The sequence below is a fragment of the Anopheles ziemanni genome, chromosome 2 (assembly GCF_943734765.1).
Source record: "Anopheles ziemanni chromosome 2, idAnoZiCoDA_A2_x.2, whole genome shotgun sequence".
Taxonomy (NCBI): Eukaryota; Metazoa; Arthropoda; class Insecta; order Diptera; family Culicidae; genus Anopheles; species Anopheles ziemanni.
Genome location: NC_080705.1, coordinates 56,487,688 through 56,511,841, shown reverse-complemented (window position 1 = coordinate 56,511,841; position 24,154 = coordinate 56,487,688). Strand labels below are relative to the sequence as shown.

Here is a 24,154-nt window from a genome sequence, read left to right as displayed (position 1 = left end):
CGTTATCACATTAGCACAACAACCTCAATAATGCCGCTGTATGCATGTTGTACGGGTTGATTAAGGTAAATTCAATTTACGTATGCTCGTATCAGCTTGAGTAAAGGTTCATTGGATTTCGGTTCAAAGAAGTGAGCCAAAGCCTTTGGTTAATAATCGCCATTCACATTATTGAAACTAACAGAACCGTACGGCGATTGCTACCAATTTCGAACGCTTGTAAATCTGGAGACATTCACATTGCTCAGCAATCAGCTGTGCCAATAACATAGAAAAAAATCACAACACATACAAACAAACAAAGGTCCAATTAGAGTGAAAGAGATAGCACATTTGAGGCATGCTCTTTTTGCACACAGCAGAAAGCATTACCCCGCGTCCACACGGCATAGTAGCGTAGGGATTTTGACACTCCGTCGTAGTGTAAATGTTGGTCGAGAGGCCTTAGCCACGGCCATAAAAAATAGTTGACACTACGACGGAGTGTCAAAATCGCTACGCTACGATGCCGTGTGGACGCGGCCTTAAAAGAGAATCCTCAACACGCATACAATGCACATGCCTTCCGCTTCACGCACACCATCAACCGGTTTTTATGAAATGAGGAAGAAAGAGTCAGGGCATAGCATCAATAGCAGCTATATCGATCTTGTCCACAGTAGAGGGTCGTCGCGATGGGATTCTCCCTACCCCTCGCCTGTAAAATGAACTGATTCGAACAAAACCGTTCGCAGGGAAGCTGCTGTGTGGTCAACCCTCATGCATCAGTTCGACGAAGAGTCGACCAAGACCCGACCAATTGAGATATTTTGGGCGCTAACGAAGGCACACTTGAGAAAACATTTTAAAGCTGTGGAAAACATGGACAGTTTTCAAAAAAACTGTAAAACCGTTCAAAAGTGTCGAAAACCGTTCATGACAAGTCTGTACTGAGCCATATCGGAGGCGACAGATCAAAGATGCGGTCATTAGCATACGATTAAATTCATGATATATAGTCCAGAACAGAACCCAAACACAATTTATGAAACAAAAATTCAGTTTCTGGAACAGGTTGTATTTTTTACCTAATTTTGAAATCGTGCTTATACTTTCGGGGACACCCTTTACATGCGACTCGAGCACATCGTTGGTGCAGCAACAACTTGAGAAATATTTCTTATTGTTATTTCTTTCCAATGGTACCGGTTTAAGATCTTTTCTCGGCTGATCTTCGCTCCAATCCTACCTTGAGGGGCGTCTTTGCACGCAAAACCAGATCGGCCATGAACACAATCTCCTCCCTTCTGGTGATCGGTTTAAATCGAAAATGCTGTAGCAGACACATAAGAACCGTTTTGATTTCCAACATGGCAAACTTCTGTCCGATGCAATTTCTTGGTCCGGCACTGAACGGAACGTAGGCGTAGGGGTTTCGTTTTTCGGCCACCTCGGGAAGGAATCGATCGGGATCGAATCGCTCGGGATCGGGAAACTGTTCCGGGTCGCGGTGCAGGTCGAAGATATGGATGTGGCTGATTGTGTTGTGGGGAAAGCTGGCATCGTCTGAAGGGGGTATGGGAAATGGATCTGTAGTGGAAATGTGATGAGCGAATGATTGGATTCAATAAGGCTTACCAACAACTAACTGCCCGGTGGTTGCCCGGGAAATGAATGCCACCGGTGGATAGAGACGAAGCGATTCCTTGATAACACGGTCCAGGTAGGGTAGGCTCTGGTAGTCTTGAACTGATGGTCGTATGCTTTTGACATGCTGCGGAGAAAGTCGATCGAGTAAATCTTTCACCTCGGCGTAACAACGCTCCTGCGCATCGTGTTCGGTTGCAAGCAAAAGGATAGTGAACATGATGGCCGCTGCCGTCGTATCGTGCCCTTCAAACATGAACGTGTCCACCTCTTCTCGTATACCTTCTTCGTCGATTTGTTGCTTCGCTTCCGCTGCCAGTAGCGTGTCCAGCATGGCGTATCGTTGTTTGCTACCAAAATATCTGTAAAGCGTACAAATATATCTATAAATTCACTACTATGAATGCTCATGGGGGGACATATACATATTCTCCTGTGCGGCTACAACATCCGTAGCTTGTTGGTTCTCATGGAAGCCCTGGCGCCTTTGGTGTATGATACTGCGGGTGAAGTGATGAATCGGTTTCAAGGACTCGGCGAGCGGCCCATCGTACCCCAGAAGGTTGTAGATCCGATCACTGTACAACCACGGTGACATGGTCCGGTGGACAAGCATCTCACCGACTTCGTACACTTTCTTCTTGTATTCGTCGGCCTCGTTGTACGCGTCTAGCTTAACGCCCATTGCCGTTTCTGCGATAGAATTCACCGTTAAACACACGCTCTAAACCCCTCGAATTAATTGGCCCACAAACCGTTGCCTACCACAAATTGTGTGCAGCGTAAAACTGGTTATCACCGGCTGTAGGACAACGTCTCGGGCACCGTCCGCAAAGGGCCCCAGCTGTTGGACGAGCTTTTCGCTTTCTTCCTGAAAAATTACCAAAAACTTCGGCAGTATGTTGAAGTGGAACGCGGGCGTCAGAATCCGTCTGCGCTGTTGCCATTTGGCTCCTTTGCTGCACAGCAAACCATCGCCCATCAGCGGATGGAGGAACTTGTACAGGATGCTCTTGCGCGTGTGCTGCGTACTGGATAGGATCTTTTCCGCTTCCCGCGTGCGGATGATGTTCAGAATCACCTTCCCATCGATCCACTGACGATAGGATGCGCTGTACCGGAGGGCATTTTTACGTGCGTACAGAAATGTTTGCACTGCAAAAAAGGTCAACTGTAAGGGAGTTCGTATAAGGAAATGAAGGGAACATACCTGGATTTTTGAACAGCAACTCCAACAAGTTTCCAAACACCGGGATCATCATTCCACCTGGATAGAGCTGTGCCGCGCGGTATCCATCCGTACGCTTGGACTGATAATCCCGCACCAGAAGTACGGCAATGCAGCTTCCCAAAACGAACACTAGAATTGCGAGCAGCATCGTGGTGCTTCCACCTGATTGAATCCGTCTGTTCAGAAGTATACCGCCGTACTAAGCCCACTTCACGTGGGGAGCCAGGATCTACCCTGTACCTAGTCCGCGTGCGACAAGTCATTCATTCAAGGAAGTAATGGAGCCCGGCTAGTTCTAGCAAAGGCGTGGGTGATGGAGGCAGTATGCTCCGTGCGCCACCTGATAATCACCGTAATCGCGGAACTCGGTAACGGCGTGTGCGCACAGTTCTTTATAGCCTGTAGGGTTAATGGTGAGGGCGATTTAATCGTTCTAGCAGGTTGATCACTTTCGGTCTTGTGCTCACGTGCAACGCTCCCACGCGGTGAAAGGAGAAGGATAGGTTTTTTCATTACTAAACTGACTTCATTACTCAAATGGACGGGCTTATCACATTTGATCGTTGCTAAACCATTCTAGATGTATAAAGTTAAACCTTACACAAAAAATATCGTATAAATACAACTCGCAACAAGCGTTTAAAATGGAATTCCAGTTACAAAGGTTAGAAGATATATGAAATTATACATATATATGTATTTATAGAATTGATGGTAGGTTACTTTAATTTCGGAAAATACAAAATGATTACAATTACATTCTACCTTAAAAATTGTGTAATTATGTGTGATGTTTGTAAAAATGTATATACTTACGAAAAAATTAATTTCAATATTATAGTTATTGAGCTAAATTCAAGAGAGTAAAGACCCCTCGACACCTCGACGGCGTGGGTTCGAATCCCAACAGAGATCGGACCCTCCCCTGTACGTGAGGACTGACTATCCACGTACATATAGGGAAAAAGTCTCGTAAGCCCTTAACGGGCAGGCATGACCAAGAGGTCGTTACGCCAAGAAGAAGAAGAAGACCATATGTTATTTTCACATTGATTAAAATAGTAAACATTTCTGGCATGTATTCTCTATATAATAAATCAATACTAAAGAAAATTTACATAAACTAATCTATGGACTTTATTCAACTACAGTCTTGTCATAAAAACAACATTTATATTTAAGATTGCTGTGCGGTTCGTATGTGTTGTGTCTGAGCTGCAAATCGACCGTTGGCAGATCCGAACGATCAATAACCTGCAAATTGGTCATCAGACATTTATCTGAATATTCATCAGGTGGGAGGTATCAGGTGAGCGACCAATCCTAGTCAACAACCGGAGATAATTGCTTACGATCCAGTAATGAAATGATTGCCGCCTGCATAGAGGAGATGGTTTGACAAGAAAATGGGTGGAACATATTAGAACGTTAGAGACTTCCTCCCATCTAAAAATGCTATGAACAAATATTACCAAAGTATAAACTCGAAGCGTAACCGTCGAAAGGTGACCCACACAAAATTGCGCACATCCAACCGCGATGGACAGAGTGCTGCAAGTGCGCAGCGAGCTAGAATGGTTGGTCGATCGATCGGATCATCGTGATCGCGGGCGATTGAGCGTATGGTGTTGAGGTTGCTGGAAAATAAAATAAATTATTGTTATTAAACCCCTATTAGGTGTGACAGAGTGCTTCAAAAATCTTTTCACAAGCTCTTACCGAATGACGAGGATTAGATTGCGAGGCATACATCGTAAAGTAGTCATAATACGATCAAAGTGCTCTTTCGCCTGCTTGGTCATATAAGCCAAGTCCTGCTCGGTGAGTCGTGTTTTAGCCGGCCCTTTGAGATGCAGTGGGCGTTGCAGGAGAATTTCTGCAAATGTACGATAGTCGGAGACGTTGAGCAGTTTTGCGAACCTTTCCATTCCTGAGTAATCACGTAGTACGATCGCTTCCCAAAATCTACATAAATTTTGCCGAACGTCCGGTGGCAGCTGCTCGTACAATCCATGGTCTAGTAGCACCAGTTGCAATCGTTTGGGATTGGATGGATTTTTACGCACGAAGACATTACCCGGGTGAGGATCGGCGTGAACGAAACCTGTGGAAAAGATCTGTCGTCCAAAAGCCGTGAACAGTTGACGATCGATCTCGGAAACGTTGAAAAGCTGTGCATCTATTGACTGGCGGTCGTTTATTTTACATCCATCGATGTACTCGCACGTCAGGATACGTTCATTCGTAAAGCCCCAGAACACTTTAGGTACGTAGACAAAGTCACACTTTTCGAGGTCCTTTGCGCATCGTTCTGCATTTTTACCCTCGTGAACGAAATCGAGCTCCTCTCGCAACGTTCCTTGAAGGTCATCGATGATCCACCCGAAATTGTAGTTTTTATGTATCAATGCGACCAGCTTCTGAAGGAACATTATCGTTCTCAGGTCACCGTCGAATCGTTTGCGCAGATCGGCATATTGCACCTTGACCGCGACCTTTTCGCCAGAGTGTGTTACGGCACGGAACACTTGCGCTAAGCTGGCGGCCGCAATCGGTTCGTACTGAAAGCTAGCAAACACCTCCTCGGGAGGAGCTCCAAAATCCTCTACAAACAACGAACGTACCTCATCGGGCTGGCGAGTAAGACATCTGTCCTCAAGTTGGCGTAATGTTTGAACGTACTCTTTTGGTATGATGTGGTTTATGGCGGCCACTCCTTGGCCAATTTTAATGTACAGACCTCCGTTGGCGAGACATCCATCGAGAAGTTTCTGAGCTGACCGTAGATGAACTTTTTGTAGGACCGTTTCATAGAGGTCATCACATTCGTTCAGACCTTTCAAGCTCCATGCATAATCGAGGGATATGCTGAGACCAATGCTAAGCGATCGGAGGAAACGATGTGCTCCTTGGATGTTTTCGAATTCGTGCACAGCGCCGTCGTAGACTGTTCCGGACACCACGGAACCTACGATAGAGTATCCAAGCAGTCGTGCAATAGAAAATTCATTTTTAACGATCACTGATAGTGGAAGACGGGATGAATTATGCAGTTTCCGTTGTGCAAGATGACGGAATGTTCGATAAACACTGAACATAGCAAAAAGCTACAATCACGAACTTTAAAATAAACGCAAAATGTTTACGCATTTCGGTTTTGCCGGTTTGTTTATGTAATTTGTTTTTGCGGGTTAGCTTGACAGTTTGTACACTGGTGAACATATTCGAAACCTTACGACAGGTAATCGAAGAAAATCCTACATCTGTTTCTGCTTTTGGGTCCTACATCTGGTTCTGCATAGCAAAATTATGTGTTAATTTATACTTCTCTGTTTTGCAAACAGTTTACGAATTTTAAACAATTAATTAAGAATTGAAGAACCGTTTTCAGCTAAAACGAATCGACATATCTAAACCTTGATACGTATTTTAATCGGGGAGCTTGACGTACGTCAGCTGTTTACATTCCCCGGCATTGCAACGTCAAATTTATAAACATAAACACATGCTTTCACTTACGGAAGCAAGAAAATGGGTTTCCAGTGATTTAGTGATCGGTAATCAGTGAAAATGTCTTCTTTAGTAATTAATACTATTCGAAGGCAGTGTCTAAGCCAGTTCCGGGGTCTGTTTCTTCAAAGACCGTCCACAGTTTTGTCGAGAGGATTACGAGTGTCATATGCTGCCGTTACGCAAAGGAACAACACAATAAAGGATGATTTCTCCCTTTTGGAAGCTACCAACAATCCGGATCAATTCGGAACATTATCACCCCAGGTGGACGAGCCGGAAACTCTCGATGAAGGTGATCTCCGGGAGCAAGATTTTCTCCAAAACAAACCCTCCACAGCTCAAAAGCTTTCCGTCCGACAGTATGCGGATTTGATAAAGGATCACTTAAAAAATAATCGCATACGCGAGGCACTTGATGTGATCGAGGTGCGAATGAAGCAGGATCGAGTGAAACCCGTCAACTACCATTTTAACCTGTTGATTGGTGGTTGCGCCCGTGTAGGGTACAGCAAAAAAGCATTTCAGCTATACAACAAGATGAAACAGCACGGATTGAAGGTGACCGGTGGGACCTACACCTCGCTGTTCAATTCTTGCGCGAATTCACCGTTTCTTGGCGATGGATTAAACCGAGCAAATCACCTGCGGGAGGTTATGCTGGAGAAAGGGTACGAGCCAAACGAGTCGAACTACAATGCTATGATCAAAGCCTACGGGAGATGTGGGGACCTCAAAACGGCCTTCCAGTTGGTCGATGAAATGGTAGCTCGGCGATTATCTATCGGCACGGATACGTTTAACTTTCTGCTGCAAGCGTGTATCAGTGATCATGAGTATGGATTCCGGCATGCTCTACTGGTATGGCATCGGATGCATCGAATGAGAATACGGCCCGATCGCTACTCTTTCAATCTATTGCTACGCTGCGTACGTGATTGTCAGCTGGGAGATTTGGAAACCACGGAGCAAGTGATAGAACAAATTTTGAGCGATAGTATTGGAAGCAGGAGTCAGGTAAAACTTCCGATTGCCGAAGAAAACGAGCAACGAACTTCTGAGACATCTGTGATGCCACTCCCCGCCAAGGTGGACAGCTCGTCGGAAGTGGTCACCATCCGGCAAGAACTTAGCGAACGCCTTCGGCATGAAGGTGCGCCGGATCTTCTATCGCCGGTCCCACATCTAGGAAGCCTGGTTAAGCTTGGCGAGGTACGCAAATCGGAGGACCGGCTGTTGCTTCTCGGTGGTTCATCGAATATGTTTGCAGAAATGAAAAGGTGCGGTGTGGAACCGGATATACGAACCATCACGGAGTTGTTGGATGTTATTCCTCCGACATATGCCGCGGAAAAACAATTGCTTGCAACGATCAAGCAACTAAAGATCCGATGTGACGTGGACTTTTTCAATATCCTAATCAAGAAACGATCAATGCGTTTCGACTATGAGGGTGCTCGGGTAAGTATTTGTTCCAGTTTCGATTTGAAGCGTGTTTCCAACCTTGATTAAACAGTATCCGTTCCGCTCAGTTCAAACAGGTTCAATACTTTTTTAGCTTTAATTTTAAAGTTACCTTTTTGTGTGACATAAAATAGTTAGCTAGTTTTCCTTTTTCAGTTAAAATATACTTACAGCTATTTTTTGCTTTATCAAGTATCATATTGCAACTATCTATAAATTATAAGACTGGCTCAAGGATTTTGTTTTGTTGGTTCGATTAGAAAATACCTAACAGAGTCATTCATGTTCCGTTCCCGCTACAGGAAGTACTATATATGATCGAAGCAGCAAATCTCGAACCGGACATCGTCACATACGGTGTGCTTGCACTCGGTTGCCAGACGCAGGAGGAAGCGAAATCGCTGCTAAAAATGATGCACGATGCAGACGTGCGCATGAATATACAAATTCTTGGTGCCATGCTGCGCCAGGGCTGTGCCAAAAAGAACTTCCGCTACGTAACGGAAATTCTCAACATTGTGCGTCGCGAACGGTTGAAACCGAACGAACAGTTTCTTGGCCATCTGGAGGCCTTTTCGAAGGTGTGCGAAAAACAAGACCGTGACTATGACGCGAAACCTCGCAAAAAGGGGCGCGAAGAGTTCAAGATGGAGTACAACCGGTATCGCATGCAGCTGGACGCGTGGCGTGAGCACATGGGATTGCAGGGGTTAGCGTTGGATCAAGCGCTCGGTATCGTGCGCGAGCATCCATGGGAGCAGTTTAAAGAACCACAGGCGGAAGGGTTTGAAAAGACGAAAAATCCAAAACTTCGTCACAAGCACAAAAGGCAGCATTCGATTCGAAAAGTGGATGTTGATGCAATTGTGGACCAGGAGGAAGGCACGAAAGGTGTTGGCTTGGTGCATTGAAGGAACGCAGTGAAATAAAAGTAAAAGTGTAGATCAACTCAACTTGGGTATTCTTGTTTTGCTAATATATATATATTGCTACCTTGAGTAGTATTAAATAATAATCTCTTTATTCAACTCTAAACTGAGTAAAACTGGCCTCTTTACAGAATAGTCGGTACAGACTTTCCCCAACAGCGCCTGGTGTGGTGTGTTATCATCGTGCTTGATGTCATGTATCGTGCTATTTGTTTTTGAATTCCTATACTTCCCGATCATTTTCCGATCGGGGCCAGAGTTTGCAGTAAAATAATTATGATTTCAATATTGCTATGCCTACCATTACTAGACTTTGGGATGATATTACATTCTAACGGGATTTATAGTTTTGTTACAATGCTCTGATTTCACATCATAAGACACAATGTTTATTATAACGTCGTTTATGTTTCCCCATCACGACAAGGTGTCCGATCGTTCTTATTATTCAGCTTTCTTTCACTTTTCTACACTACTTTTAAACTTTTCGTGGCTTCCTTGCCTAAGACTGCAGCTTGATTTAGGATATTTGGTTTAAATTAGTTTTCTCCATTAATGTTCATTTTTCCATTTCTTCCTATCGACGCTTGATTTTCTTCGTTATTTATACACAACATTTCGGCCACCACGCATATTCTACATTATTTACTTTTTCCGTCTAAAACATCTTTTGCAAACATAACAATCTTCCTTCGGCTTCCCTCCTTCAGTTCCATTTGTTTTCTCTCCTAATCGCTACATTTGTCTCTATTCTACTAAAGCTTGTATCCAACAGTTCGCATATTGTGTGTATTTTTTCCGTTCATTATTCACTTCACTAGCGTTCGCTCGAGGTTTACCGTAATTTCGCGTAAAATCAGTACTTGACTTTGTTCGAGTTATGGTTTTCGTGGGGAGGTTGGTTTTTTTAATTGCCCTATTTAGGATTTGCTCCTTGAAGATGTGTTTTTCTTTTTTGTTGATTTTGTTTGTTTTGCCTTCGTTTGTTTGTTCATGTTTCACTTTCGTTATGCAGTTTGGATCACCAACATTGGGTACTTTTATAAATAACCATCTCGACATCGCCATTCAACGGTTGTTGATGGGTACGAATTAGCAATTTCCAATAATACTACCACTATTGCTACTCTACACGACCCCAAGACGACGGCTAATCATCATCTATCTTTCGCTTGGAGATTAGAAGGTAGCTGTTACGGATTGCTTTAATTTGGTTTGGGTTCTTTGATTAGTAAAGAAAATGTACCAAACAATAAAATAAAATATGATATAATAAACACACAACAAAGTATTTGAGGGGCCCGAGAATGGGTTTCCCGATTGAGGCACCTAGTAGAAGCTACTAGACCAGGACGCTTCCGGGGTGAGCGGGTTGACGGACGGCACTGAAACCGGCCTCGAGATCATCGGTGTCGGCTGCGTGATCGGTAAGCACTGGAAGACGTAGTTGGTGTCGTAGTTGTTGTCCCAGAACTGTTCGCCTCGGCAGTGAAACCGTACCGCCATCTCGATACGCTGGCCAACCTGCACCGAGTTGCCGTACAGTGTGAAGCTGAACTTGTCCGAAAACCCGTCGCACGAGTTCTCCGCGTAGACCGCTTGCAGGTCCGAGTAGCTGCGCCAGTTGTCGAGCGTGTAGCGCACGTAGACGGACTTGTGGAAGTCAAGGTTGCGCACACGCACCGTACCGGTGATGGTAAGCGAGACCGGATCGGTGACGGCCGCGTTCTCCAGATTGACCTGCTTCTCGCGCACACGATCGAGGAAGCACGGTAGGGCACCCGGTTGCTGGAACAGTGGTACCAGCACACGGTCGACCTTCGGACCGAGGCTCAATTCTGGCATCGGTGGTTCGGTAGCCTGTACGATCGTTAGGTCCTCGAACGCCGACTGCGGTACCTTCGGAACCTCGTCCATAAATGTCCGCACGTCGGTCAGATCGAGCCCGAGTACATCGGCGAAGCGGACGATCTTTTTGCGACCTGGCGTACCCGGGGGCGTCTTGCCTGTCTTCAACGATGAACACCGCCGTATGCGCTGTGGTTTGCTCTCCTCTTCGTCCTCGTCACCCGACGACATGGCCGACTTCCGATCGTTCTTCCTACCGTCCTCATCGACATCGAGGGCATTCTCCCTACCGTGATCATTTAGATTAGCCACACACTCCGCCGTCTGCGTCATGGTGCAATCCTTAAGGATCTTCTCCACTTCCTCAATCTGAATGACCGCACACGGTGGACGCGTATCGTCACCGTGCGGTTCACCGTCATCCTCTTCGTACTTCAATCCATCCGAATGGATGATCAGTTCAATTTCTGTGTCGGCATTGATGATGGGCATAATGGCGTGCCCATTTCCGATCCGTTGCGGCGTATGGTACGTTGCACCGTCCGGAACGTCCATCACCGTCGCACCGACGGCGGTCTGTTGTTCTTCCTCCTCCAGCGGTTCCATCGTGACGTCTTGCAATGTGCTGTTCGAGTTCGAGCTCATGCCCGTGAAGGTGGAGTGGTTCGATTCCGTCGACTGAGATGGTGGCAGCGATTCCGAGCAGCTGTCGCTATCCAACGCGCTCGCTGCCGTGTACCCCGGTATGTGTCCGTTTGCCGTGCTGTGGCTAGTAACGGCTGTGCTGAACGGATTGTTCGGTGAGGTAGCTGCTAATGGTTCAATTCGTTCTCTATCCGCGATCACCGTGTGATGGCCAGATGAATCGGTCACTGTCTGTGAGGCTGAGGGTGAGTCGTAGCGTCGACCCGTGCCCACCGATCGATGGTAAGGAATCGCTGGGAAGGCCGGCCCGGGGGGTGCTATCGTGCAATCGAAATATTCACCACCACTGACCGAACGCTGTTCCGGATCGGAGCTGTCCGGGTCGTAGAATTGACAGTCGGTCGAGCTGCTGTTACTGCTGGCGGCAGAACCCTGGGGTGTGGAGCAGGGAGACGAACAGACGTAGCCCGATTCGGGTGCTTGTGTTGCTGGATCTACCGGTTCTACCGTGGACGTGGTCGGAACGCCCGTCGGTGTTGCCGTGGCCGTTTCGATGAGTCGCGTGTACTCGCATTCCTCCGCCGGTGAGCTGGGACTTTCCACTTCCAGGCCGAAGTCGAAAAATGAATCCGCCTCGTTTGCGACCATCCGTAGCGGTTGCAGGCTCGTTACAACCGTCTGCTCGTCCGTATTCGCCGCAAGCCAGGTGTTTTCCGAATGCTGCTGCTGCTGTTCCGTCGCCGTAAGTCCATCGTCTTCTTCATCGTCACCGCCGCTACCCTGCAACAAGTAAAAATTAAAAAGAAATTAATCCATTGAAATCACTAAAAGCTCGGCACACTAAAACTAAAGGTCTATCGTAGGGTTAGTATGCCTCACGATCGAAGTTAATCGTCGGTTTGCTAAATGGTTCGTTCGAATGTTTTATACCTTCCATCTTTAAAACCTATCCATATCAATGACAGATTGGTGAGCATCAGTATGGCGCCAAGTAAAGACAACAACTAGAGAGAGAGACCAGGCCCATGTACGGATACATGCAGTCTTACCTGTGAGCCAAGATTTCGCAAGCGCGACTGCAAACTCCGAGCGAAGGCCTCGGCACGGCCCCGGCACGACATGCCGATCGGGAGCAGTGCGGTGATCCCGCACGGTCTGTCAGGTCCAGTTGCTGACGGATCGCCCGGGGTTGTCATGGACGCAAGGCAGTTTCTGGAGCGGTAAAGAAATGAGAAATCGTAACTGATCAGTAGACTTGAGAAGGGGTCAAGAAGTGAATGCACTTATTTCTATATTTCATATTGAAGGTTAGGTTTTAATTATGTTACAGTGAAACAGTGATTTATCTTTCATTGTGGAGGTCCAAGTTTGTAAATAATCTTTATGCTCGAATTCACTTAACAAATTTAAAATTGCATCTGCGTGTTACGTGAGTCTCATAGCTATTTATTGTGTAAAACATGTGTAACAATTTAAACACCTAACGAAAAACCAAAGGGCAGAAATACTAACGAATTATATCAGACTTGCAAAGAACACTCAACTTTAGGTAATAAAAATATTTGTTTTATGTAGTATTTTAATACGAAGAGTGTTTTATATCAAATAATATACAGAGTGGGTTTTGGAAACTTGATAGTTTGAATTAGCCGCCAATTAGTGAAGCGCAGTTAAAATGAGATGGTAAAAGTCTTATTTTAAAAATGGGTTTAAAAAATAAACAAACCTGGTTTGTTTCATGAGATACGTAATATGCATAAATAACAATTTCGTAGGACGTACTACACGTGGAAAATAAAAACTAATACAATGTATTTAAACTTTTTCTGAAAACGACTTTTCAAATCATCAAGTGCTCCTTTCGCTGTATGTATTGTATTTCATTGGATTAAATATAGAGAACTCCCTAGGAAAATTCCAAGGTAAGCTGGCTGTTTTCTCTTTTTAAGGATTAAGCTGCATTTGGTTTTTAGGGATTACATTTAGGGATTCCTGAACACAAACTTATGTATGAGTGAAAACCCTTATTACACACAATTAAAACTCTAATGCTTGGAATTGTGTAATGGTTTTTGATTAATTAATGTTAAATTAAAAGCTGGGTTGTGCTCAAACCTGGTTTGTTTCATGAGATACGTAATATGCATAAATAACAATTTCGTAGGACGTACTACACGTGGAAAATAAAAACTAATACAATGTATTTAAACTTTTTCTGAAAACGACTTTTCAAATCATCAAGTGCTCCTTTCGCTGTATGTATTGTATTTCATTGGATTAAATATAGAGAACTCCCTAGGAAAATTCCAAGGTAAGCTGGCTGTTTTCTCTTTTTAAGGATTAAGCTGCATTTGGTTTTTAGGGATTACATTTAGGGATTCCTGAACACAAACTTATGTATGAGTGAAAACCCTTATTACACACAATTAAAACTCTAATGCTTGGAATTGTGTAATGGTTTTTGATTAATTAATGTTAAATTAAAAGCTGGGTTGTGCTCATATGGTATATTCAAATAAACAAATCCAAGGCTAAGAAAATTAGCTGTCTATTGTCCGAAAATACACAATTATTAATGCAGTTGTTAGAGCGACAGCTATTCAAGCCATGGTGGATAGAATGATTTACGAATCTGTATCTATTAACATGATAAAGTTGAGCAATGGTGCCGTAAACCATGTGTGGCATTTTTCTTAAGCACATTCCAGAGCTAATTGATTTCCATTACACGCTTTCGCTGAGACGGATGCAGCGTACAGCGATGGGAGATAATTTGCTTATCTATCCACATCGGTCCATTAACCACTCGGCTCACAGCTGGTAAAGTAATGTTCGAATGCAAAATATATAAACGGAAGACTCTTGCCCATGAATCGATGCTTCTGACGGCATCGGTCACATGTTTTCCTTTCGGGATGGCGCCGCGCAATATTCCGCAAATCGTCAATTTTCTACTGGCACGTCATAGGAAGAGGATCAAAAATTGGGGAAATGTAAATTTGCCAAAATACCGCTTGCCAAAAGGTACCCTCCCCCCCTGGCCTTAACTTTTTCGTTCGCTCTAGTGGGAGTTGTTAAAAAAAAAAGAAAAAAGAAAATGTATCTTTCCGAGCACTAGAAGGAGCTAAGAGAACGATGGCACTTTTTTTCCTTGTGTTGAAAATATTTTAAATTAAATTTATTTATGGCACAAATGGCTGCGCACCGATTGCGAACGTAGTGCGATTTTGTTGACGCATGATTTTCATGATCTTCTTGCAGACAGAATGTGCAGGGAACGTGCAATGTAGAGTGGGAATGTTTTCGTTCCCTGACCACACGGCGTTGTTCTTGAGTGGCGCTTTGGCCGAACTCGGTAAGGTTGCTGCACTTTGAATGAAACTTTCACGTTGTTTATGTGGGTCCAGCCGAGGATATGCGTTGAAATTCTTGCTTACTGTTAGGACCGGTTTGCAAATTTGGCAGGATTGTTTAACTTTAACCAAGTAACTTCATAAGAGCTCCTTCGTGCAAATGACTTTAACCTCCCTTGCGCCTGAAACCGCTTACCGGATGTTTTATGATCGCGCACCGGGTTCATCTCGCCCGAGTGCTACTTGAATTATATATTTTTCGATTAGAGGCTTCTTCGAAGACGAACTTGAAAATCATCATCATCCGATTCTTTGACTGGCTACTGGTTTTCTATAAATAAGTCTTTCGCATCCCCATGAACAACGCACGTATCGGACCGATGGCGTCTTCTTTGCGTGCGCCAACGTGCAAGCAAGATGATCGTGTGTTTGTGTGTTTTTTTTGTTTTTGCATTATTGAAGCCGCCGGTAGACAAGCACAACAGGAGCAAAGGAAAAGATAACTTTCGATTTCGATTCTCCCTGTGGACTCGATCCCTGTCTCGAGTGCGATCGTCCACGCTAAGGTGCGATTCAAAGCGATCTTCAGATTCATCTGTTTCCACCACATGCTGCATAGAGGGTGGTCGGAGACTCTTCTTTTGTGTCGCTTGTTAATGTTATTGTTGCTTGTGGTGCGGGAAGGAAATGAAAATTTCATTGTTTGAAAACGACCTGTGCTGTTGCGCGTGTTAAACGCACGCAGCTATCGTGCAGAAAAGCGTAAGGGACAAAAAAAAAAACAAAGGGTGAGAAAAACAAATCGAACAGAAATTGCATCGAAAGGCCAACGAACAGTAAATCACTCAAGAACGAACTACAAACGACGAACAGAAGGTGGAAACCAAATAAAGCAGAAAGAAAACAACAACATAAGAAAACAAAAGTTGGTACAAGGCAATTGAACAAGTGAAAGGAATAAAAATAATAACCTGATCAAAATGACCCACCACCAGGCGTAGAGTGACCAGGCTTCATGAAATCTGGAAGAGATAGGATATAGAACGAAATTAAACTTGGATAACAACCATTAGCCAACCGACGGTATTGGATGGTGTTGCGTAAAGGAGCTTTGACATCACACACATACAAACACATGCACACACACACACACACGCTTACAGGATGTCAGCTGACGAGAAATGTATCCACCTTGAAGGTTAAGGAAACATGGTAGCGATGGTGGGTAAGGGATAGAATTTAGAAAATCCGGTTGAGACCGCACCACTCGATGCTATTCTTAGCTCGCACCACAAAACCCTTCGGCTGCCGTCGAGTTCGACACGCAACAAAATTACGATGGAAGAGGGAAAGAAAGGGTACGGGTACGGAGAGCAAGGATCTCAAGACGCCACGCGGCGGGGGTGTAAGGCCTAGACAAACGGCAGGGTGCAATGTGCGGATCGGATTGAAGAGAAACTTTTGCGACCCGTGTCATTGATTCAAGAGCGTGAGGCCCCATCAATGGGTGGATGCGGTTGGTGGCGATGTGGCGGGATCCACCGGGTGACGACTTTCATACATCCTAAAAACAGACTAATGTCAATGTCACACGCGTTCGAGCGAGTACACGTTTGTAGCCACAGTTGAATTCAAGCTGCTTGGTGATTAACCGATTCCTCAACCATCTGCCATGTTGGTACTGTAACTAATAAACCTCCACTACTAGAGTTGTCAGGCTTGAATGCTAACAGACGCAGATGGCGTCAGTTTGAGAATCCATTTAATTATAACTAGGTGCAGTGTTGGACTAACGACACAAATGCTGTCCTATGCTATACGCATTTTCACACCGGAGCAATTTAAATAGGTGGAGATCGTGAAACTAATTTACCTAACACGATGTGATAGGTTCACCAAAAAAAAAAAAAAAAACGGAGACAATGTAAATTATCAATGTAGGAAATGTTATAGTTTACTTATTGAGGGCATTTGTAAAACATGTAAGATAGATCAGTGGACTACGCCATCCTAGCATTCATTCAGGGAAAAACTACACAATGGTTGAATAAATAATAAATTTTGTATATAGATTTTTACAGCAAACAACAAACTTTAAATAAAAATAAAGAACGTCAAGTGTTACGCATCGAATCTAGAGTATGCGAATGAATCACTCAAGACGAACAGTGAATTAAAAAAAATCAGTAACTTCAATCGCTCAATACTAACCTAGCTGGTTTAGAAGGCATGGCATCCATTTTTATTTTGTTTTTTAAGAAAAGACTTAAATTGATAATTTTGATTTCACGTTTTGTGAAATTTCTCAAGGATCCAACAATACCTAAGACTTCGTTTAGTTTTATCCACATTTTTCATTCTTCTATATTATTCTCTTGAATTAAACAAGCTAATTTATGCTGTTAGGTAAAATGATTTTTGTTTTTTGATAAATGCCAAATTTAATCGAAACATTTACCCGTTTTCGTCTCGATACTAACATTCTCATAGAGTTTTTTTTAACAGAAATAAATGAATATGTTGGCCAGTAATGTTTGTTATCACCTCAACGAAAAATGCCTTCGAAATATCTTGATATAATCCTGAGATAGCTCTTGTGCGCCAAACGTTTCAATGAAATAAAATGTTACATTACATGCTCGTGATGTTGGTTCCGAGTAGCAAGGGTAATTTTAACATGTTCTTTGCCCCTATTTTTTCCCGCGATCATCACATGCTTACTGCATGCATCACGCTCGTCCAATGGCTGTTTGCGAGCGAACCACAGAAGGGTTCCCCCAAGGTGACTAGCAGCAGTAAATAGATAGGAATTGATGGCATTGGCAAAACTCGGCTTGTAAAGACGCCACTATCGAGACGATCAATTAACAGTGCGCTTCGGCTGGCGTTCGTTTACTTCCTATACACTGACTACAACCACAACAACGTGCCACGTTCCGTTCCGAACGATCGGAGCCCGGAGTAATCTCCGTTTTCCCAACGCCCTATCAGGCGCGCTACAGTCAACAGTGGCCGTCGTTATCAGCGGCACCGTGTTGGTTATGCTAATGAAGCCACCAAGCCACCTACACCCGGGGCTCACTTGACTTCTCGTTTTCCTTCCACGGGATAAGATGGGATGAGCCGGGCGTCGGTATTTACCATCTGACGGGGCTTCAACCGATAACGGCACAAAAGCGCAGATGCACCAAAAGGGAATCTAATGCACACGTCGTCTTTGAGTGCGACTCGAAATGTATGTCCACATCCGTAACACGCTCCGTTAGCGGGTGGCATGATTTTTACCCCACCCTTCACACACACACACACATACACAAACTGAACGGGCCATTCAGCGTGCCCCATTATAGCTAATAAGTTACATTTGAGCCTGACAGAACATTGTAGCGACAAATGCACCGAATTATCAGCTTACTAAATGTTTCGTAATGATTGATTCATTCGATCGAACAATCTTGACCTCAGACGGTATTGATTTGTTAAGGTTTAACATGAATTTGCTTCAATTAGCTTGTTGTGTCTAGACACTGCCAGTGGAAGTTCAAATGAGTTTTACGCCGTTTTGCTGAGTCGTCTCCAACCTGTTGCGCAATGTCATTTTAGCTTGTGATTTATTTTAATAAAATCTAGCGTTTGAAAATTAAAACAACTATTTTAACTAAATTGCTAGAAATTTCTAGGATGAATCAAAATGTTACCCAGATTCGTAAAGCAAAATATAAACTTAGAAGCTTCTTACCGAAGGAAAGCTCAATGGAGACGCCTGGTGTCCAATCTGTGAACGGCTCTCGTTGAATCGAAAAACACTCCGAGCGAACGAGGGGGGGTTAGCAATTTGGAGCAAATTGGCCGATTCACAAATCTGATTTGACAGCGACGGTCAAGGGCACACGAAACACGGTCCTGTGTCTCGCTTGACACATTTTAAACATCGTCGCTAGAAAGAAATAACACCTCGCGCACATCGAAACTGCAACTCGAAAGCCGCTGGGGCCAAGACGGGTTTTCGTGCGAGTAAATCGTTTGGAGAGCCATAGTTGCAGTGGCCAAAGGAGAGAATAGAATGTTTTCGGGAGCGACTCGACTTCGAGATGGTTTTATTTAGGTATGGGATTATTCACTTGACTTCTAAATACATGTCGTTTATCCCCGATTCAGTTTGAATTGCAGCTCAAAGCGGTGAAGATTGGTGAAAAAGGTCATTTTCCCGGCGCGACGAGACAACGTCGGATGAACAGGGGTGTTTGGAGTCGAACAACGTCACTTGCCGTCGTTAATTCGGACAGCAGCCGGTACGGGACGCGCCGGGAAATATTGTGGAACGATGTTCACCTTCAAATGACTTTCTGCCGAGAACGGTGCTCTGTTTGGTTGCTGGTTGGCCAAACTGGGGCCGATGGTGTCGAAAGATATATTACACTGCGTTTATTTACTCCCCTTTTCACCTTTCTCTCTTGGTCTTTGGGACGTAAGTGAAGGCGATGGCACGGAGTTATAGGATGAGTATGATTTAGTTAACCATTAACGTCGTAACTTGCAGCGCACCTCTTAGTGGCGTAAAAAGGTAAAGCGGTTTCCCCTTTGCAATTAGTTGATTGAAATAAAACCATTTAAAGTGGCATGCAACGCGCTGTAATCCACGATGGAAAAGCGGTACCAACAAAGTATCTCCGCATCTTCAAAACCGTTAAACATCAATATTGTAGACTAATATGGCGGAGGCAAAACGAAACAAATCAATCGCCATGTTGAATAACGATATTGAAGTTTTATTATTGAACATGCCTCTGTAATGATAATTTGTAGATCCATTTGTGATGAAAGTAAAGTGTATGTGTTTCTAAAGAGCATAATTTTCATTCCAAACGTTAAATAAGCTAGAGTTTTTAGAATATTTATGAAAACTATCTGTTTATTTTCGTCTCCAAGCATACCACCAGAGTTGCATAATACAGATTTAGAGAGTTCAGAATTAGACGAATCCGAGTTAAACTGCGGAAAGAATAAATTTTATTCTTTAAAGATTCGTAAAGATTCGCACAAAGATTAATTAATTTTCACATATTGATTGAGATGAGTAGAAGAATTTGAATTGTTCACATTTTTTTAAACGGTGTAGCCATTTAAGCTTACAAAGATTAAAAACTGTTAATTTTGGAACTGGCCCGTAAAACTCTCGAATCAATTAGAAATCCTACGCATGAATCTTATCAAAAGATTGACATGACATAATTTTATAAATACATAAATGTGATCGACTAGATATCAATTGTAAACGACAGTAGTGTCCACCTCTTTCGAGTTCAGTCATCAGACCTCTAACATGGCGCCATGTTTTCCGAGCAGAAGGCGACATTTCTCGCGCCCGCCTGTCAGCTGCTTCGTTGCGGTCGGTTTAATTAAACGTGTCCCCGTGGGGTGATCGTTCGAAAATACCGACTAATGTGTGGGCGACAAATCGCTCCCTCTCGGGGTTTGACCAATACACAGCTGATAGGTTTCTTCCCTTCTGATCCTGATGTGCTGCTAAGAAGCGAAAAAGCTCGGCCATTGGCCTGCTAACGCGCCTGCGATCGTCAATCATCACCTGATCGTCCGCTGCATTCTATAAGCTACGGTTCGAACGTTATGTGACCCCTTCGTGCTACCTGTGCAACCTTGGAGGATTGGCACCGAAACGATTCCCCGCTACCTGTGCACGGGAGACAATGACCAGTTTTACTCTCATGCTCCTCCTAAAAGAGTAATGACGTCGCGGACACCTGCAGCAGCAGATGAAAACGAGATGCAATAAATGGGAGGGCACTGGGTGCAACCGCGCAAAACTACCAATCCGAGGGCCACGTTTGCTGTAGGTGTGCACACGGCTGTAGATCCTCCGATAAAATGTAGGCACAAAAACCATTGAATCGAATCGAGTGAAACTATCGCGACGATCGCGATCGTGTGACGTTGGTGCAATGGAGACAAAGCGAAATTGATTTGGATTATCTTTATTTTTAAAAGGACACTTATGTGCCAAACCGGAGGAGAACAGCATCAAAAAGAATGGTTGAGTAAAACGATTTTTTTAGTATTTATTTTTAAGTGAAAGTTACACGATCATTAAGGAACAACGGAACGGGATGAGCGAAAGTAATTAACATCGGGCAAAAAAAAAAAAAATAAATAAAGAGCATGTGTGAAACTGAGTCTGGGCTCTTTTATGTGTTTGGTAAGAAGATGGTTTAGACAACAAAACGGTAGCACGAGGTAGGTTTATTCTTCTGTACACTGACAATGCGCAGGTCGTTAACGAATGATAAAAAGATCATAAAGATGATTCAAAATGGCCGTGGAGAATGTGATTTTAACTGAATGAAGTTAAAAACAATTAAAATCTGCTCATTTGTTAGGGAAGTTATCAAAAACTATTTGACGGAAGAACGATTTCTAATATTAATTGATATACATAATTTGTAACAATAAAATTGCATATCCAAAAGTATTACAAATTTGAAAAAAGATTGGAAATATACATATAAGTACACCTATTTTAAAATGACTCACGATGTGCTCACCCTAAGCGCTGTTTGTTCGAAAACGGCTTGGATGGCGCCATTTATTACTGGATTGAAACTTAATTGAGGTACAAGATACAATGTGTATCTATGCATGAAATGCAGACAAAGTTAAAACTTATTATTTTATACATTTTTAGTATTCACCTCAATCAACCTGTTAAAGACTTGCAAATACGTTACTAATGATGTTATCATATGAAATTCCACACACCTTCTTTGGCACTTTGTAAAACTAAGAAGTTTCAAGGGAAATGTGTTTAGAAAAAGGGAATTTTGTATGCTTGCGATTGTAATATAGTATTTCTGTTACTTGTCAAATTTGAAGAAAGTGAAATAATTCAAAGAAGTTTTTTTTATGAAAGATATCAATATCATTTTGAAATCAATTCAATTTGCATAAGATTTAAACAAACTGTTTGAAAAACATGTAAAAATTGACATAATACGTTCTACAATATTTATAGGAGTTGCCTAAAATCACACAATAAATTCTACTATCATGCCCAACAAAGTTGTATCTATCCAATAAATAAGCTAAACCAAACTAGTACCAATTTGTAACTAGCGATATTAGATTTTTATGCTAGCAAACGGCTAAGGATTATTTGCAACTAGATTTACAGTAATCGAGCTAAAGTATGAAAATGTCATGAAATGAAAAGTATCGATACAGGAAACAAGGAAACAGTCAATGGCTTACCACTGCAAAGTGGGCTTGTCAGTAATCGAGAAGAGAGATAAAATTCCGTACTGATAAGATTTCGCAAATGTTGATTGAAGTCGATTTCTCTGAAAAGGGGCGATACGTTTATCAATTATTACTAAGCCCATTGGCAAAATAAAAGATTTTGCGGAAAAATACTTAGGTTTTAACTTGAGTAGTATATTTCTATTATACTACTCAAGTAGTTGGTTATAGGAAATCGATAGCAATTTGAACGTCATACAAGCAACATCTTGATGGCCCGATGTGACGTCAGATATCGACCATCAACAACCATTGCGGTAAGAGTTTGTCCAGACAGTGAGAGAGGCAGCTGGAATGATCGTTAATCAATTTATGTGACCAAGCTTACGCCCCACTTGACTATGAAGGAACGCAACGACATAGGGGAATATTGGACAGCCTAAGCTGGTTGGCGGAGTTCAAATAGAGGGCATTCTGATTCGATTTGCTGAAGGTGCATTTTTTTTTATTTTTGAATGGGAAAGCCTATGGAGTTCTAGCATATCCCAATACTCCTGATCTCTGCTCGTCAGTTCGCCTGCTTACCGTAGCTCTATAAGAAGTCCAATAACAATCGCTGTCACCGTGACGATGATGGTGGGCTGATCGGCGCCGAACAGATGCCGGATCAGCTGTTCGACTGCAAAACCCCGTAAGGTGAAGGTCGAAGAGTTCGGCCGTAGAAATCCGGACGAACTGAAACTGTCCGGGGAACTTGGGTCGCTGGTATTGGAACAGTGTTGCCAAAATGTCGTCGTGGTCGTCGTCGACGTCGTCGTTGTCGTTGCCTTCGTTGGTGTACAGTGCTGCAAACCACACTCCTGGTGCTGCTGGTATGAGGATCCTTTGGCCACTACGGCGTTTACTTGGGGTGATCGCGTGTAGGGATCAGCGTGCACGTAATTCCTTTGCACTACCCGATGGGGGTTTCGGTTTGTTTACGACGTAAGACCACGTGCACCCACGTAGAACGATAGACGACGTTACCACAATCCACCGACACACGGGAGATGAATAATATCACTGTGAGACTATTGCATTATACAGGAGGACATTGAAACATGCACCATCACCAACACCAATAGGATAATCAAAGCTATAAGATGAGGAAGCTATGCCGGTGGAAATGAGAGCGATGGAAATTTGAACTTAGACTTGGAATCAACCTTAAATTGCTGTTCCCTTGTTGCACTTTCGAAGGGTTTCTTGGGAGGGTGAAAACAAAACCAAAACAAAAATCCTTTACGAAAGAACCTCACTTTTCGCTTCCGTTGATGTTTCCCGACTTTTATTCCTCACTTCAGCACTTATGCACACACTTTAGGAAGTATTTTTCCGAACTCTTCCGCTTCCAATTAACGTGTTAAACACCTCTATTGTACACTTTCCGGATCCACTCACACACTCACAAATACACACTTGATCTTCAGGAGCAAATCCGATTCACCAGCACCAAAAACTCGTATAGCAAAAGGATAGCAGTACGCTTCGCCTTACGTTACTTTGCACGATCAAGTGATCTTTATTCTTCAGTGGTGGTCAGCTGTTGTATCACTTATTTCACATTTGATTTTATTGATCATGCTAAATTTCCACCATTGGATGCCAGCGCTGGAAATCTGGTGCAAGAAGCTGCTCTCGTACGCTGCCTCTCGGATAGAGACCGGACGAGAGACGGTTGCTCTTCGGCTGGAAGCTGGGTACCGTTTGGGAAAGGATAGCTGGACACACTACCCTACCCAAAGGCACAAAAGAATAATGTACGACGGATGATGCTCTAATGATGGCAGCTAGCGGTGTGAAGCAGGAATCAACAGGGAACCCTGAAGATCTCTGCGTGCAGGGTCGTTTCCTAGGCCGCATCCGAACGAAGCGATGGGAAAGGGAAAAAGAAAACAATTGGATAAGATTAACAGCCAGTCAGGGTTCGAATTCGAAAGCAGCAGAAGGAAAGACGTCTGTAAAGACGATAAAGGGAAAGGGTGCAGCAATGTTTGTTCGGCAGATGGTATGTTCCTTCGGGGATGTTCTGGGCCTTATATCTTTCTCGAAGCAATGGAAAGTTGCCGTATATCGAGAGGTTTCTATTCTTCGATGGAATTCTTCTTCAAAGGACGAAAGGGACGACTTTGGTTACAGCTATCCTTTGTCTCTGCTTAACCAATTTGGTTTGGGCCATACTTAAAGTCCCACAAGCAGCACCCACGTGCGCGATTGTGATGTTCCAAAACAGGTTCATATAACATACACACTAAATG

General features: G+C 43.5%; 4 protein-coding genes across 4 annotated transcripts; 1 reads left to right on the top strand and 3 right to left on the bottom strand.

Annotated features, from left to right (window-relative positions):
• Positions 1-1,189: 1,189 nt before the first annotated feature.
• LOC131293918 (probable cytochrome P450 4ac1) lies at positions 1,190-3,005 on the bottom strand. Its single transcript, XM_058321968.1, has 5 exons — positions 2,837-3,005; positions 2,392-2,781; positions 2,052-2,319; positions 1,618-1,988; positions 1,190-1,545 (listed from the first exon to the last, which is right to left on the bottom strand). The coding sequence occupies exons 1-5, from the start codon at positions 3,003-3,005 to the stop codon at positions 1,190-1,192; spliced, it is 1,554 nt and encodes a 517-aa protein (XP_058177951.1).
• Positions 3,006-4,097: 1,092 nt separating this feature from the next.
• On the bottom strand, positions 4,098-6,015 carry LOC131294858 (uncharacterized aarF domain-containing protein kinase 5). The gene is made up of 3 exons (XM_058322910.1): positions 4,577-6,015; positions 4,330-4,494; positions 4,098-4,234 (listed from the first exon to the last, which is right to left on the bottom strand). Exons 1-3 carry the CDS (start codon positions 5,953-5,955, stop codon positions 4,126-4,128), a joined length of 1,653 nt encoding a protein of 550 aa, XP_058178893.1. The 5' UTR covers positions 5,956-6,015; the 3' UTR covers positions 4,098-4,125.
• Positions 6,016-6,427: 412 nt separating this feature from the next.
• LOC131287966 (pentatricopeptide repeat-containing protein 1, mitochondrial) lies at positions 6,428-8,768 on the top strand. The gene is made up of 2 exons (XM_058317064.1): positions 6,428-7,828; positions 8,134-8,768. The coding sequence occupies exons 1-2, from the start codon at positions 6,428-6,430 to the stop codon at positions 8,740-8,742; spliced, it is 2,010 nt and encodes a 669-aa protein (XP_058173047.1). The 3' UTR covers positions 8,743-8,768.
• A 1,321-nt stretch (positions 8,769-10,089) lies between these two features.
• On the bottom strand, positions 10,090-22,483 carry LOC131293917 (glycogen-binding subunit 76A). The gene is made up of 4 exons (XM_058321967.1): positions 22,443-22,483; positions 15,578-15,628; positions 12,303-12,465; positions 10,090-12,033 (listed from the first exon to the last, which is right to left on the bottom strand). Exons 3-4 carry the CDS (start codon positions 12,447-12,449, stop codon positions 10,090-10,092), a joined length of 2,091 nt encoding a protein of 696 aa, XP_058177950.1. The 5' UTR covers positions 12,450-12,465; positions 15,578-15,628; positions 22,443-22,483.
• Between the last annotated feature and the right edge of the window lie 1,671 nt (positions 22,484-24,154).